At 26.4% G+C, this 14,490-nt stretch overlaps 1 protein-coding gene across 1 annotated transcript; it reads left to right on the top strand.

Moving 5' to 3' along the window:
• Positions 1 to 2,855: 2,855 nt before the first annotated feature.
• LOC137818711 (uncharacterized) lies at positions 2,856 to 6,335 on the top strand. The gene is made up of 6 exons (XM_068622282.2): positions 2,856 to 3,446; positions 4,042 to 4,241; positions 4,550 to 4,690; positions 4,791 to 4,871; positions 5,898 to 6,025; positions 6,120 to 6,335. The coding sequence occupies exons 1-6, from the start codon at positions 3,218 to 3,220 to the stop codon at positions 6,157 to 6,159; spliced, it is 819 nt and encodes a 272-aa protein (XP_068478383.1). The 5' UTR covers positions 2,856 to 3,217; the 3' UTR covers positions 6,160 to 6,335.
• Positions 6,336 to 14,490: the final 8,155 nt, after the last annotated feature.

The raw sequence follows: 14,490 nt of genomic DNA, 5'->3' as shown, positions 1-14,490 counted from the left end.
GGAGACATTCTGAACATCAATTCATCAGTTTTTGCTGATGAAATATTTTCAGAATTTTTTGACACAGGAGCAACAACCTCTTCACAATCCTCTGGTGATGGAAGCAACAATAAATATTTTGAGTTGCATGATTCAATTGAAAGTATAGTTGACTTAATAATTCCGGGAGATATTCCAGATATGAAGTCATTGATGTTAGAAGATATTAAGTCATTGTCAGATTTTTTTATGGATATATAAAATGTGTTTTTTTTCTTAATTTGTATATACACAAAATATATGATTTTCATAACAAAACATCCTTCAAATACTAATGATTGAATTTAATTGATTATATTAACATGTTTTTAATAAGTTATAATGATTTTTATTCACAATTGCTTAGATATTTACTTAATGTTAATCTAAATAAGCTTCAATAATATTTGAAATAAAATTAGGTCAATTTTTTTTTATTGTTGTGAATCAATTCAATTTGTTCACATAAAGTCTCAATGTTAATAACTCACACTTTTATGTGTAAGAGTGTTAGTTCAAAACAACGCAAACAATAGAGTAAAGAATATATTTTACCCGTATAAAAGACAAAAATAAGAAATCTAATTTATCTAAACATACATAATCATGATACACTTGAAAATATTCTCCATCACAAACTTACTTAATCTATTCAAATATACTAATGTTTTTATTTCTAAATATATATTATATCATTGCATGAAACATTCACTTATGAAATAATTTAGGTGTAATAGAGTTAAGATTTAATTTGTTAGTAGTAATACATTTAAGAATAATGTTTGATCAAATATAACATATAAAGAACTTAAATTTAGAAATATCATATATTTTAAGTTTTTTTAATAGTTAAGTTAGTGCTAAATATGTAGAATCCTTGAATATGACTTGTTAATTATGCCATTAAAAAATTATGTAATATGACTTGTTATAAATATAATTATAAGTTAATTATGTGTTTTAGAAGATTGTTAGAATGTAAACTCTAACATTTATAATTATGGAGTGTGATATTATTTAAATTGACAATTATTTCTATTAAACATCGTGGTGTTGGATTCGGATATCCAACCCCCAAAATATTGTATTGTATTGTTAATGCTTAGGAAATCCATATTTGAAGTATTATGTTATCAAAATTTTGATAAATTTGATGTATTGAGTGAACATTTACTCTCTCCTTTCAGATTCAATACAAGGATTTGTGTACTACACATTCAATTTGAAATTTTCTTATTATTTGCATTATATAAAACAAGAAAATGTGGTATTCATATTCATTGTATTAAATCTTCAAATGTCAACCTAAAATTTTGAAAAAAAAAATCTTAATAGTTCATTAGTATGTGTATTTTAATATACATTTCACTTATTTCATTAAGTTTCAGTTGACCGTATTTTGTGTTGATATTTATGTACATATTTAATTATGGTGGATTTGATATCATTGCTTTCATTTTGTGACACCTAAAGACTAATGCAAAATGTTTCCAAAATTGTTACATAAGAAATTTTGATTAAAATTTATGCACTAATCAACTATAAAAAAAATGAATCTTCTTGAATTTTTTTTTTTAATCAGCAAATGAATCTTCTTGAATAGAATATGATGACACATTTGATTACAAAAAAGTGATATTTACATGTATGATGATAAAATGCACTAAGAAAACATGACTATGGATTGAAGTTGGATTACTTCTACACATATAAGTGATGATTGTGAGAGAGGAGTGAAATAATTTGTACAGTTTATACAACGTAATGTTGAAGGTAATGGTTATGAAGTAAGGATTGTGTCATTGTTTGAATGCAAAAAATATTGCATGTTATAGATATTAGGAGCATCTTCTTTGTGATAAATTTTTGTATAGAAGAAGAAACATTTATTTACCGATGATCCTATGATTGTTTTAGTGGAGGTTGATATAACCATATGTATGGTGTGCCCCTGTTTCTGACTAGAAAATTGATGTCACATTGTATATACAAATGTACCAGACGAACCAATCTCAAGGAATGACCGTCCAAGTTAAATAACATATGACGTAACGAATACAATAAATATCATTAACATTGAATGAGTCAATGCACATCTTAAAATATCCTGCAAATATCTCTAATATATAACACGCAAATAAATTATACATTTTCCATTAAGTGAACACGACATATCAGTCAAAACTTATTTAATATATTAGCTTTAAACGATATATTAAATAAATAAATTTAATATATAACAAATAAATAAATGGATTTAATATGTAACAAATAAATAAATACTTCGAGTTAATCTATTTTAATTATAGTGTAATAACTATATAAAATCAATTAAGAAAATAAAGTAAATTTAAGTGAGTCAATCAGATTAATATATAATTTTTCTAATCGAGTTACAAAATTATTGACTCGTCATAAAATAAATCAGGTTATCTTAACTCATTTTTAATTCAACCTATATAAAAATATAAAATATATAAACTTACATCGACCCTTCTAATAATTCCTAAAATTTTTATTAGTGTATTATAAATAAATTCAATTAATAACATATACTTTTTTGTTAAATCTATCTTTTATCAATTTTAAGAATTAATACATCATATTAAAAAAAGTAAGAAAGATATAAGAAAAGTGAAATTATAAAGTAGAAGTTAAAGCCCAATAACAAAATTGAAAGAATGAGATGTTTTTATAATTTAATTTATTCTTAAATAGCTGTTTTGACTCATTCCATCTATTATATAAAATTAAATACTCATATCAGAAACAAAGTTCAAATAATTTTCTATAGTGAAATTAAAACATTTGAGGTACCACATTAAAATGAATAGACTTTATGAAAAAAGTCATTTGATTCAACTTTCAAACATTTGATTGAGAATCTTTTCCTTTGTTCTAAAAGTGGAAAATGATATATTTTCTTCCAAAACAGCACCAATGTTGGGATCATACCCTTTTGACTCTTTGGAACTTTCCTTAACTTCCTCAGCTTCTTTATCCTATAATTCAAGGAAACAACTTTTTTGTCACATTACCACACCATCCATTGCATGCTCTCTGGGTTGGTGTGTCCAAAACATCTCTTCTATCTACTGAAATCCCTCTATGATCTAAACCTTTCTAACAAATTTTTGTCCACAAAACAAAATTTTAGACCAAACCCACATTTTGATTTGTGAATTTTTGCTATACCCAGATGGGAGCAAAGAGTAGCAATTCTGCAAGCAATGTTTTGCTTGAAAGGTTGAGGAAGCTGCCAATGAAAGTGAAGATCTTTTTGGGGCTATTGCTTGCTGCAATTGCTTTGGTGCTCTTCAAATCCACCATTAGAAGACGCTTTTATTTCTTCTTAGCCTCTGAAATAATCAACTCTGTGGGGATAATAGCCCTCACTTACAAGCTTTTCGCCCTCAAGACCTGCTCTGGTAGTTTCCTTTTCATCATTGATGAGTACATTTACAAAATTGTTGTCTTGTTTAATTTTCATTGTTGATTGTTAGCAATAAATTGTACACTTTCATTTGGTCTTTTGTTCTTGTATCTTCTCTCTGCTTCTTTTCATTTCAGAAAGATTAGTTCCAAACAAAGATTTTAAATTTTAGATTTCCTAATTCAAAATGAACTTTAAGGGTACTCCTGTGTTAATTCAGAATGAAAAATTTACATTTTTGAATTGAAAATTAGAAAAGGGGCTGGCTGGGGTTTGTTATGTTTACTTTATCAGTTTGCAGGATTTGTTTTGTGAATGTGTTTGTAATCTATGTAAGAAGAATTGGTGGAAGATATAAAAAATTATAATTAATCATATCTCTTGGAAATTTCATTTTTATTTAATTATCTCTTTGTTTCTGTAACATTATTTATCATATGCATAGCTTATTCCTTGTTTTCCTCTTATCATATCTATACAACAAGCACAATCTTTTCTTGAAGGAAAAAGAACCAATCAAATACTTTCTTCTTTTTGGTGTATTGATATGATTCTACTGAAGCAAGTTCTGTTTCTAATTCAATTTTCAGGTTTATCACTCATCACCCAAGAGCTCACAGCACTATTCCTAGCAGCAAGACTATTAAGTAGCAAATTTACTGTAGATAACATCTACTCTGTTATAGATTTGATATCTCTTTCTGCAACATTAGTGATCATATGGATGATAAGATTCAAGTTGAAGTCATCCTATATCAAGGAGCTAGACAATATGAAACTATACCTTGTGGTAAATAAACTTAACTGCTCACCCTGTTGCATTGACTTAGAGCATGATTTGAAGCCTTCCTTTTTCTCTTTCAGTAAATATATATGTATATATTTGGTGTGTGTGTGTGTTTGTGAAATATTTGGTCATTATATCTTGTGTTTCCTGTTTTCTCTCCAAACAAGGCAAAAGGGTAATGATCATGATCACTTCTTTAGCATTTTGTGTTGATTTTGTTCTGATGTACTCAGTCTATGTTGGCACAATGATTTTTATGCATATAAACCAAAACAAATGTAGCAATAACATCTACTAATTGTGTGTGGTAGGTGGTGCCTTCTGCAATCCTTGCAATACTAATCCACCCTTTATTAGCTCAAGGGAGAATAGCTGGAATTGTTATGGCATTCAGTTTTTATTTAGAAGCTGTTTCTGTTCTCCCCCAGCTTCGTTTTATGCAGAATGCAAAGGTTGCTTCTCTAGACTTGGTTCTAGTTTTTTTGTTACTTTTTTATTTCTTTATTTGTTGTTAGTTTTAGAGCACATGTTTTAACTCACTTTTGTTTCTAGATGATTGAAACATTTACAGGATTTTATGTATTTGCTCTTGGTGTATCAAGATTCATGGCACTACTTCATTGGATAATTCAGGTGAGATAACTTTTTTCTTGGTTTGCTTTTCTAGATATTTAATAAGCTAACTTTAATTAGAAACACACAATATATTAAGAAGAATATTAAGATTAAGAAGAATACTAAGAAGAAGAGAAATTTAAGTTTAACTCAACCTTATAAAATCAGTATGAGGTTTGCATCTATTTATATACTATGAAATATTCTTATTTCTAGTTAATATGGGTTCTTAAACACACACTCCTTATGTTAAGGTTGTCAACTCATACGTGTTACTATATAATGGGTGATTCGATCGATCCAATAACGAAAAATTTGATAAGCTCAACAAACTCTAACTAGAATACAATATAAAAGAAGACCTTGATTTTTTTGAGTAAAAACATAACATTCATATGCACGAATAATTTCATACTATTTGTATTTGTAATAATTTGCCTTATATTTCTGTACATATGACATTTGGAAACAAGATTGCAGCATCATATTTTTATCTTAGATGTCGGAGATCTCACATCGACTAGAGATTAGAATCTTTCATAGTATATAAGTGGATGCAAACCTCACCTCATCGAGTCGGTTTTATGGAGTTGAGTTAGGCTTAAAGTCCACTTTGTAATTCTTAATATAGTATCAGAGTCATTTCGATCATATCGTAGCGAGTATTTGTTGGGTTTATTAGGCCACCACTCATACTATGTTATCCCACGCACGAGCTGTTATCATTTATGAGATTAAGTTAGGCTTAAAGTCCACTTATTAATCTTAATATGGTATCAGAGCCGGTTTTATGGGGTTGAGTTAGGCTTAAAGTACACTTTATAAATATCTTGTAGTTTTAAAATATTGTTGGTCATGATAGTGTATCTATACGTGGTTTCATATCTTATGCAAACTAAAATCCAACATCTATCTCATATTTTACTACATAGAAATTATCATTTATGGTTGTAATTTTTTGTCAACTTTCTAAGTTTTTGTTTGCAACCATTGTGTCCTTTATTAACCCATTAAATAATGTATAATGTTTCAAATATTTTGTAGATTTATGAGACTAAAGGGGCATTTCTATTTTTGGCTGGGAGTGGCTATTTCTGGTTTTTGGCAGCTTTTGTTGCAGAGATGGTTCAATCCTTCATCTTGGCTGACTTCACTTACTATTACATTAAAAGGTGCCTCAATTTTGTCTCTTAGTATTTACAATTTATATTTGACTTATAACATCTGTATCAATACTTATATCATTATAATTTTTTTCATTTGCAGCTTCATCCAAGGGCAGCTTTTGAAGAAAATGCCTATTTAAGGATAATGCTTGATGTCTAATTTTTTTAGCAAGATTTGTTTTTTTCTTCATAGTTAAGAATATAGTAAATTTGTTTGATCCACAAAAGAAGGGGTTTAAACATGTTTAATTAGAGAAACATTTCAAAATGGAATATTTGGAGTTTTACTTGTAAAATTAATCTTAAATTTTAAAGCATCTTTATAGTGATGGTGTCTTAATAATTTTCTTGACTTTAACAACCCATTGAATAGATTTACCTTTGAAAATATATTAAATAACATATCAACTCTCTTCAACTTAAATCCTTCATAATAAAAACATGAATATCTAATTAAAAAATAAGTTTATTTAGTTTTTTTTCAATTTTTTTTATCATTAAAACAAAACTTAGTATGTGTTTTATAAAAATAAAAATAATATAACATTATAGAAACTATAAAAAAAGTAATACCAGACAATAAAAAATAGTTCAAGAAATTCTTATAAAAAATGTCTATTGGATATGTCTTTATATCCTTCATTTAAAAAAATGACTACATAAAATAAAATGAGACATAAAATGAGACGTTCAGTTACATCTTATGTAGCATAGATACAGATACGAAGATATTTATACTCTCTAAAATGTAGGACACGGGATACAAATCTATATATTATATAATTTTGAATTATATAAATTGAAAATAAATATTTATGTGCAAAAATATGTTTCAGATTGTTATGGGAGCAGGTGTTAGAATTTTTAAAATCCAACAAATATTTTTTTGAATTAAATACTTCACCGATAAGTGTTCTACGAGTACTGATACGTGTGTCCGACATGAATACGCCATTTAAGAGAAGTGTCTGAGGCCTATGCGAAGATATTTGTTTTTGGTGTGTTGAAAAAATTCTCAATATAATGAAATTAATAACTATGGAACAACTGAATTAATGCAATTTAAACACGTTAATGAGCCGTAATTAAGATAAATGGACAAAAAAATTAAAACAAATTTAAAAAAATTATCAAAACGTTCTAATATATTAAACTACCTTAAAAACTGATTTGCCAATCAGATTTTGGAGATGTTTAAAGAGTGGTGGATTTATAATTTTAATTTAAATGATTTCAAAAAATAATTAATAGAATAAAAAATTAATCTTTTAAAATATAACAAAATATACAACAACTTTTTATTTTGGTTAATTTTTTGTTGGCCATTTTGATCAAATTGAAAATAACTCATCTAATTAAATTTCGAATCAGAAGTTTCAAAATATTCTCGACACAGTTAGGAAATATGTTTAGTTATTTTTGGATATATATAAATAACTAAACATATTTCCTAACTGTGGGTATTTTAATTAGTGTTGTTGAACTTAATATCGTTTTTTTTCATTTAAACTAAAGAAATTATTTAAATTTTCTATTTTTAATATAATTTTAGATAAGTTATCTATTATATTATTTCCATATGCGTTGTTGTTGTATTTATTATGAAGAAATTTTGTTTTTCATATTAATTAGACTTAGGGTATAATTGGAAAATGTATATCTTAAAATTAAAAAAAGAAAAAAAGGAACGTTTTTTTTTAAAAAGAAACTGATATTTAAAAGGGATTAGAAGAGTATGAATTAAAGGAGAAAAAATATGACGAAAATAGACCTTCTTGGAATTAGATAGATATGAAGTTATGTACAACCCATACAAGTAAAATATGATTTTTTTTTAATAGGATTAGACACTAATTAGATAGATCATGACTCTACCTTAGTTTATTGCATTTATTACTAAAATTAATGTTTATTGGACTCTTTAGAATAAATATTGTTTTTATTGAAGATTTATAATTTCTGACGTGTTTTGTGAATACAATATTTGTGCTGACAAACTTGTTAATTTATGTTTTATTTAGGAGACAAATTTCATTGGTATAATAGGTTTTCATCCAATTTATTCTTAAAATTCTTTATTCCTTCATATTTGCTTGTATTTTCTTTATTTTTTTTATTTTTTTAATAATAATGTATGATGTCTAACTGAGATGTCAAGATTCATAATAATGCCTAACATGATAGTTTTTTTATAAAAAAAGAGTAATTAGAAACTAAAATATTGGTAGCTAATGTTAGATACTAATTTAGAAATTAATTTCTAAATTTGTATTAATAATAGAAACTATATTAGATATCAATAATTTTTTAATTTATAGAATAGTATCTAACTTATTCAATATAATGATTAATTATTTTGTCTTTAAATTAATTGTTATTTAATGATTTTTTAAACATAGCATATATTTTTCAATACAAGATAGTTAATATTTTAAAAATAATAAACTTACAATTTGATTGTATTAAACTTACTTAAATGTTACTAACTTGTATTACTATTTTCTTTAATCGATAACTTCTTTATAATTGCATCTTGATTAGCTTCGTCCAATAATTGTTTTGTTGAATTATTTTTCATTCAAATTTCTCATAAACCAATATTTATTCGAGGTAGTTGATTTTTAATATTGTTTTTAAAATTAAAGATTAATTATAAGTTTTTAAAAAAAATTCAATATAGAGTACAGTCTAAGTTAATTCTTAGAAGACACGTATATTGTATTCCATTTTTAGTATTTATCTGTAAAAATTAAAACTAGGGATTGAAAAACTTAAAGCAAAAATTGAAATTAAAAACAAAAATCAAGAGAACATGAAAAGGTTAATTGACATATTTAAGAACCAAATAATTTCTCATACAAAACTTCTCTAAATATTTAAATCAAAGTTTGAATAATTAACTCTAATAATAAAATCAAGATTTAATCCATTCTTAATTTAATTTTTAAATAAAAACACAAATTATAATGATAAAGTGTACAAAATCAAAATTAGAGAAAAGAATAACAAACTTGAAACGTTAAGCGATGGGGCAAAACTTAATTTGACTTGTTTGATCTTGATTTTGTAAATTGATTCTCGAGATTTAGTTATTCATTGATTAAGAATAGAAAACAAAAATAAGAGGATAAAGGAAGAGTCAAAAATAAAATTGAGAAAAAAAGAAAGGAAAGATGATGAAAAAAAAAACTAAAACTATAAACCTAAAAAAAAATATTTTTATGTATATCTTTAGAGAACATTTAAGATATATATATATATATATATATATATATATATATATATATTATGAAATCTAAACTAAACATGAGTACAAATATGAGCTCTAATTAAGTCTATAAGTCCAATTACAAAAGTCTAAACTAAAACAAGAGAAATTGGAGTTTGACGCCTACTATAAGAAGTCCCATGTCAAGCAATTTTATGTAAAATCAAGCTTTTATATATGCTAGCCTTGAATAGATGTTTGCATGGAAGTGTGGTGCCAACTTTGGTGAGTTGTAGTCGTGAGTTGTAATCGTGAGTTTACTTGATATTCTAAAACTGTTTGACCCTCAAACAAGGTCCAGTTGGAAACCTATTTATCCATATTGATGAGAATAATTTTACTCACACTTGAATCATAGTTTTCTTGGAAGGAAATCATCTAAAAAAATACATGAGATTCAAGGGTAAGGGTAAACAAGAAAAAGCTTCACACAACGAAAAACAAAGCATCTTAGTTTTCTTTCTTTTCGCCTTCATATGTAAGACTACACTCTTTTGGATTGATTATCTTGTAATTTCACAATGAATTTAGAGGTTTTGTGCAATTAAAGTTTTTTTTTCAATATTTGGTTGTATTAAACAATATGGTCTTTTTGAGTTTTAATTTCTATTTTTGAGAATTGTTTTTGAATGCATGTTGATGATTGAATTCTATCTTTAATTGAAAATCTTGTTTAGTTTTCAATTCTATCATTAGTTTTCACAAGAGGTAAAAGATTAAAAAATTTATTAGTAGATGCATGGAGACGAGTAAAGTACTAAATGAATCTGGAGAAACATGTTACGTGAATTAGATTCTATTGTTTTGGCTTATGCATGCTTAGTCAATTCGATTCTAGTTTGATGGTTGAATTAATGATACATTTTTATAAACTAATGAATAATTCATTGTTGAAAGAGCTTGACTCAACATGTTCTTTAATATTTTTAATTGTTTACTTTAATTTTTTGTGAAACATATTTAAACCCTTTTTTTTTATCTTTCTTGTTATTTCTAATATTTTCTTATAGATAAGTTTTGAACACTGATCAATTGATTTACTATTCGGTTCATTGAGAGAAAACTTGGGGTCATTTGATCATATCTATATTATCAACTTTTTGGTGTTAGGCGATCTATCACTAAACTATAAGGTTTATGTTGAAGTGTTTTTAATTTGACTACTAAACGACAACTATCAAATTTGACGTCGTTGTTGAGGAATTCAATTTGAATTTGGTCCTCAATTTTCCTGTTTAATTGCAATTTTTCTGCATTGCCTTATTTATCTACATTATTTTTTTCATTTTCTATATATCTAACCATGTGTTTCATTCTACTTGTATAGTTTTTCAATTTCTGCATTAATATTTTTTTATAAAATAAATAAAAAAGAAAAAAGGAAAAAAACATCTAATCTTCCTACTCATAAGTGTTTAATAGGTTGTGGTTTGACCATATACATTTGTGTTTATCTAGTGTATGACTAGAAAAAATCCAGGTGAATTACATCTGTTTGAACTAGAAATTGAATAAACATGCATAGGCTAGCTAGACAATTTAGTTTGCTCAATATTTTTTGTTGATAGATGGTCTAACGATAGAGCCTCTAATTGTTTCTTCGCTTATTTCATTTTATCTTGATTCTGAAACTAACACCATGGTTGAAAGAATTTTGAGAGAGTTTGTTGCACCTGATATGAATATACAAACTTTATGCATTCAATATCCTAATTTGGATGTATAGTGTGAGTTTAAATCTGGTTTAGTCCATCTTTTGCTCAAGTTTCGTTGTCTTGTAGATGAAGACCTGAACAAACATTTGAAGAAATTCCATATCGTTTGCACCACCATGAAATTGTTTGGAGTCTCAAATGAGCATATAAAGCTGAAAATGTTCCTTTCTTCTTTGCAAGATACAACAAAAGACTGATTGTACTATCTTCTACCTGGATCAATCACTACCTAGGAGAGCTTAAAAAGGATGTTCCTAAAAAATTTCTTCCATGCATCTTGACTGACCGCAATTTGGAAGGAGATATGTGGCATCAAACAACTAGATGAAGATAGTTTATATGAGTATTGAGAAAGACTCAAGAAAATCTGTAAGTTGTACACATCACCGTATTCATGAGCAACTACTAATCCAGTACTTTTATAAAAGGCTAACAACAATGGACAACCAAATGATAGATGTTATTAATGGATGAAATTTGGTGGATAAAACTTCAATTGTAGCTAGATAATTAATTTAGAATATGGCTTCAAAAAATCATCAGTTCAACACTAGAAGCAACTTTGCAATGGTGATTAAAGAAGTCCATGAGAGGTGGACTAAATGTGCTAATCAGTCAAAATTAGAAATCAAGTTAGATGATCTAGTGACTATGGTAAAGTAACTAGTCATGCCTTAGATGGTTGCAAAATATGTTGGATTTGTACTTCCAATAATGATTACATTGATTATTGTCCCACATTAAATGAAGCTAAAGGAGAAAGCAGTAATTAATGTGTACCATCAAGCATATGATGCCAACATCTACTGTAATGGTAGACCGTCTATTGAATTTTCTTTTAACAGTAGACTGTATAATACACAACAACAATACAACAATGATCTCTTCTCTAACAAATACAATCTAGGTTGGAGGAACCATCCTAATATGAGTTGGGGGAGCAATTGGTCGCAGCTGCAACAAGCCCAACGGTCATATCAATGACGTGCTGCTAAACCACCTTGTTAGCCCCCACACTTATGGCAATGTCATATCAACGACATACTTGAACTGGAACCACGACAAGAAAATCATTAAATATTAATTACTTTAAAAACACAAAATAATTAGTCATTATATTGACTAAGTTAGATATTATTTTATAAACTAAATATTTATTGATATTTAAAGTGATTGTATTATTAATAAAAAATTATTAGAGTAATTTTTATATTGGTATTTGTTCCCGCACGTCAATATATTCCCACATCGCTTAGGAGTCGAGACCAATGACAGTTTATATACTCCTTCCTCCCTCAACCCACCGAGGCACCTTTTAAGGACAAAACTGTGACGGAGCACCGACCTCCCAAAACGGACAATACCTCGGATGTGGTGATTGATCGTAGCGATGCTGTCCAACGGACTTGAGATCGGAACATTGGCGTCCACCTTAAGATCCAAAAGCTCCTTGAGTGATTAATTTAATTAAGTGAATTAGGTTTTCATGTAGGATTTAAAGTTTTGGTTCAAATGGGATGTGCAATGAAGGTTATGGTGTGATGGGTGGTAGTGTAATGATAAGTTGTGATGATGTGGGATTCAGACTACGAAAGTGATGATTATCTCAGACTGTGATTATTTCACCAGGGATATGCAATTCACAATGGGGCTTCAAGTTTTCTGGTCTATTTTTAATTTTGTTTAAAATTACAACATATTTAGTTGAGAAGGTTGTATATTTTTTAATTTTTTAAATTGTAATATATTTAACCAATAGAATTAGTCATTTGTCAATAATTTTCAACAATAATATCATATCCCACTATTTTGGCACCAAATTTTTCTATTTTAAGAAAATTACTTAAAATTACTTGTAAGTAGTTAATGCATTATTTTATTATTTACTAAAGTTTTCACTTTTTAAAGGGTTCTGTACTTGACACTACATACACTAAAAAACATATTCTTAATAAAAAAAATAATGTTTTAATTATCTTTATTTTTTTTAATTAAAAATATTATAATATTATTTAAAAGGTTACTGAATAGTGTTATTTATTTATTGAAAAAATAATTAAGTAAAAATTAATTTTAAATATTAAAATAATTAATTATTATTTAATTAAATTAAAAAATATTTTATAAAATAATTTAGAAAAGTTTATAAAATAATTTTTAAATCGACATTTAAGAATTAGTTACCCAAATTTTATTTACTGTATATTTTAAATTAATTTTTATTAATCTTTTATAAATTAATTTATAATTTAAAATATTAATAATTAAAACCTTTATATCTAATTTAATACTAATCTGGAAATTATTTTATAAAATTTTATTAATAATAAAAATATTTTAAGTATTAATAATTATTTAATTTTTAAAATAACATTTAATTTAATTAATATAGTTTTTAATTATTTTTATTTTTAAATTTGATTATTATTTAGAATGTTCATGCTTATTACAAGTATTTCAAAAAAGTCTAATTACAAATTATACTTTTATTCATTTACAATTTTTTTAGAATAAGCTACACCAAATTTATCTATAACATTTAAAAATAATATTAAATGTTTGTAATTGAACCGAATGATTAGGAGATAAAAAAGTAAGATATAAAATAATTTAGAATGAATGTATTGAGAGTGGAGAAGGTGGAAGTAGTGACAGCTAGAAAAAAGCTCTGACACCGTGTCACGTAACTTGCATTACTTCATTCAGATTGCACCACGTAACTTCCATGCACACCCCATGCCACGTATTATCTTCTTTCTCTCCTTTTGCATTCTTTCATTTGTTTCTTTCTTCACTTTTTCCACATCAATCATTTTTCTCCTCTGTCCCACGCTCCTGTTTCATTACTTTTCAAACAACTAATTAAAAAAATTAAATGATTCTTCGTGTATTAAGAAGTTACTTTTAAAATAATTAATAAAATATTAAATATTTATTAGTGTATTAATTTGACTTTTGAGATAAAATTTATATTTATTAGAATAAAGTAAATGACTAAGTTTTTGTTTATATTAGAAGTGAAGAGTGAAAAATGAAGAAAAGGAAGATAAATAGAATAAATATTATTTTGAAGTATTTGAAGAAATACAAAATATATAGTGATTCGATTTCAAGTCGTTGGACAATTGTTAGATTAATTATCACATTTGAAGTATTGTCCGTTTTAGAAGTTGGTGTTCCGTCAAAGTTTTATTCTTTTCGAAGAGTTAAGGAAGAAAGAAGTATATAAATTATCCTTTCTTGAGAGATGTGACTCTATGACTTACTGTACGGAAACATATAGTAATTTAATAATTTAAAATTATTAAATTACGCTTTAGCCAAACTCTTGTTGTTTGTGTATCAACAATACTTTTTTGTGTCACTTTACCTTGACTTTGAATGCATGTTACTTTAGACAAGGTGTTGTGGACCATAGGACCTTAAAACAAGTTGTTCACTATTGAATTTGTTGTATTATAAATATGTTTAATTTAAGTTTTACATCA

This window comes from Phaseolus vulgaris, chromosome 10 (genome assembly GCF_051622355.1).
Source record: "Phaseolus vulgaris cultivar YP4 chromosome 10, ASM5162235v1, whole genome shotgun sequence".
Taxonomy (NCBI): domain Eukaryota; kingdom Viridiplantae; phylum Streptophyta; class Magnoliopsida; order Fabales; family Fabaceae; genus Phaseolus; species Phaseolus vulgaris.
Note: the sequence above shows the minus strand (reverse complement) of the source record. Positions and strands in the feature narration are given on the sequence as shown.

What these genes read in the sequence shown, in the direction of transcription:
- LOC137818711 (XM_068622282.2), top strand. Translation starts at nt 3,218, where the DNA reads ATGGGAGCAAAGAGTAGCAATTCTGCAAGCAATGTTTTGCTTGAAAGG. An exon ending in CGCCCTCAAGACCTGCTCTG is followed by an intron (nt 3,447 to 4,041) that starts GTAGTTTCCTTT and finishes TTCAATTTTCAG; the next exon opens with GTTTATCACTCATCACCCAA. An exon ending in ATATGAAACTATACCTTGTG is followed by an intron (nt 4,242 to 4,549) that starts GTAAATAAACTT and finishes TGTGTGTGGTAG; the next exon opens with GTGGTGCCTTCTGCAATCCT.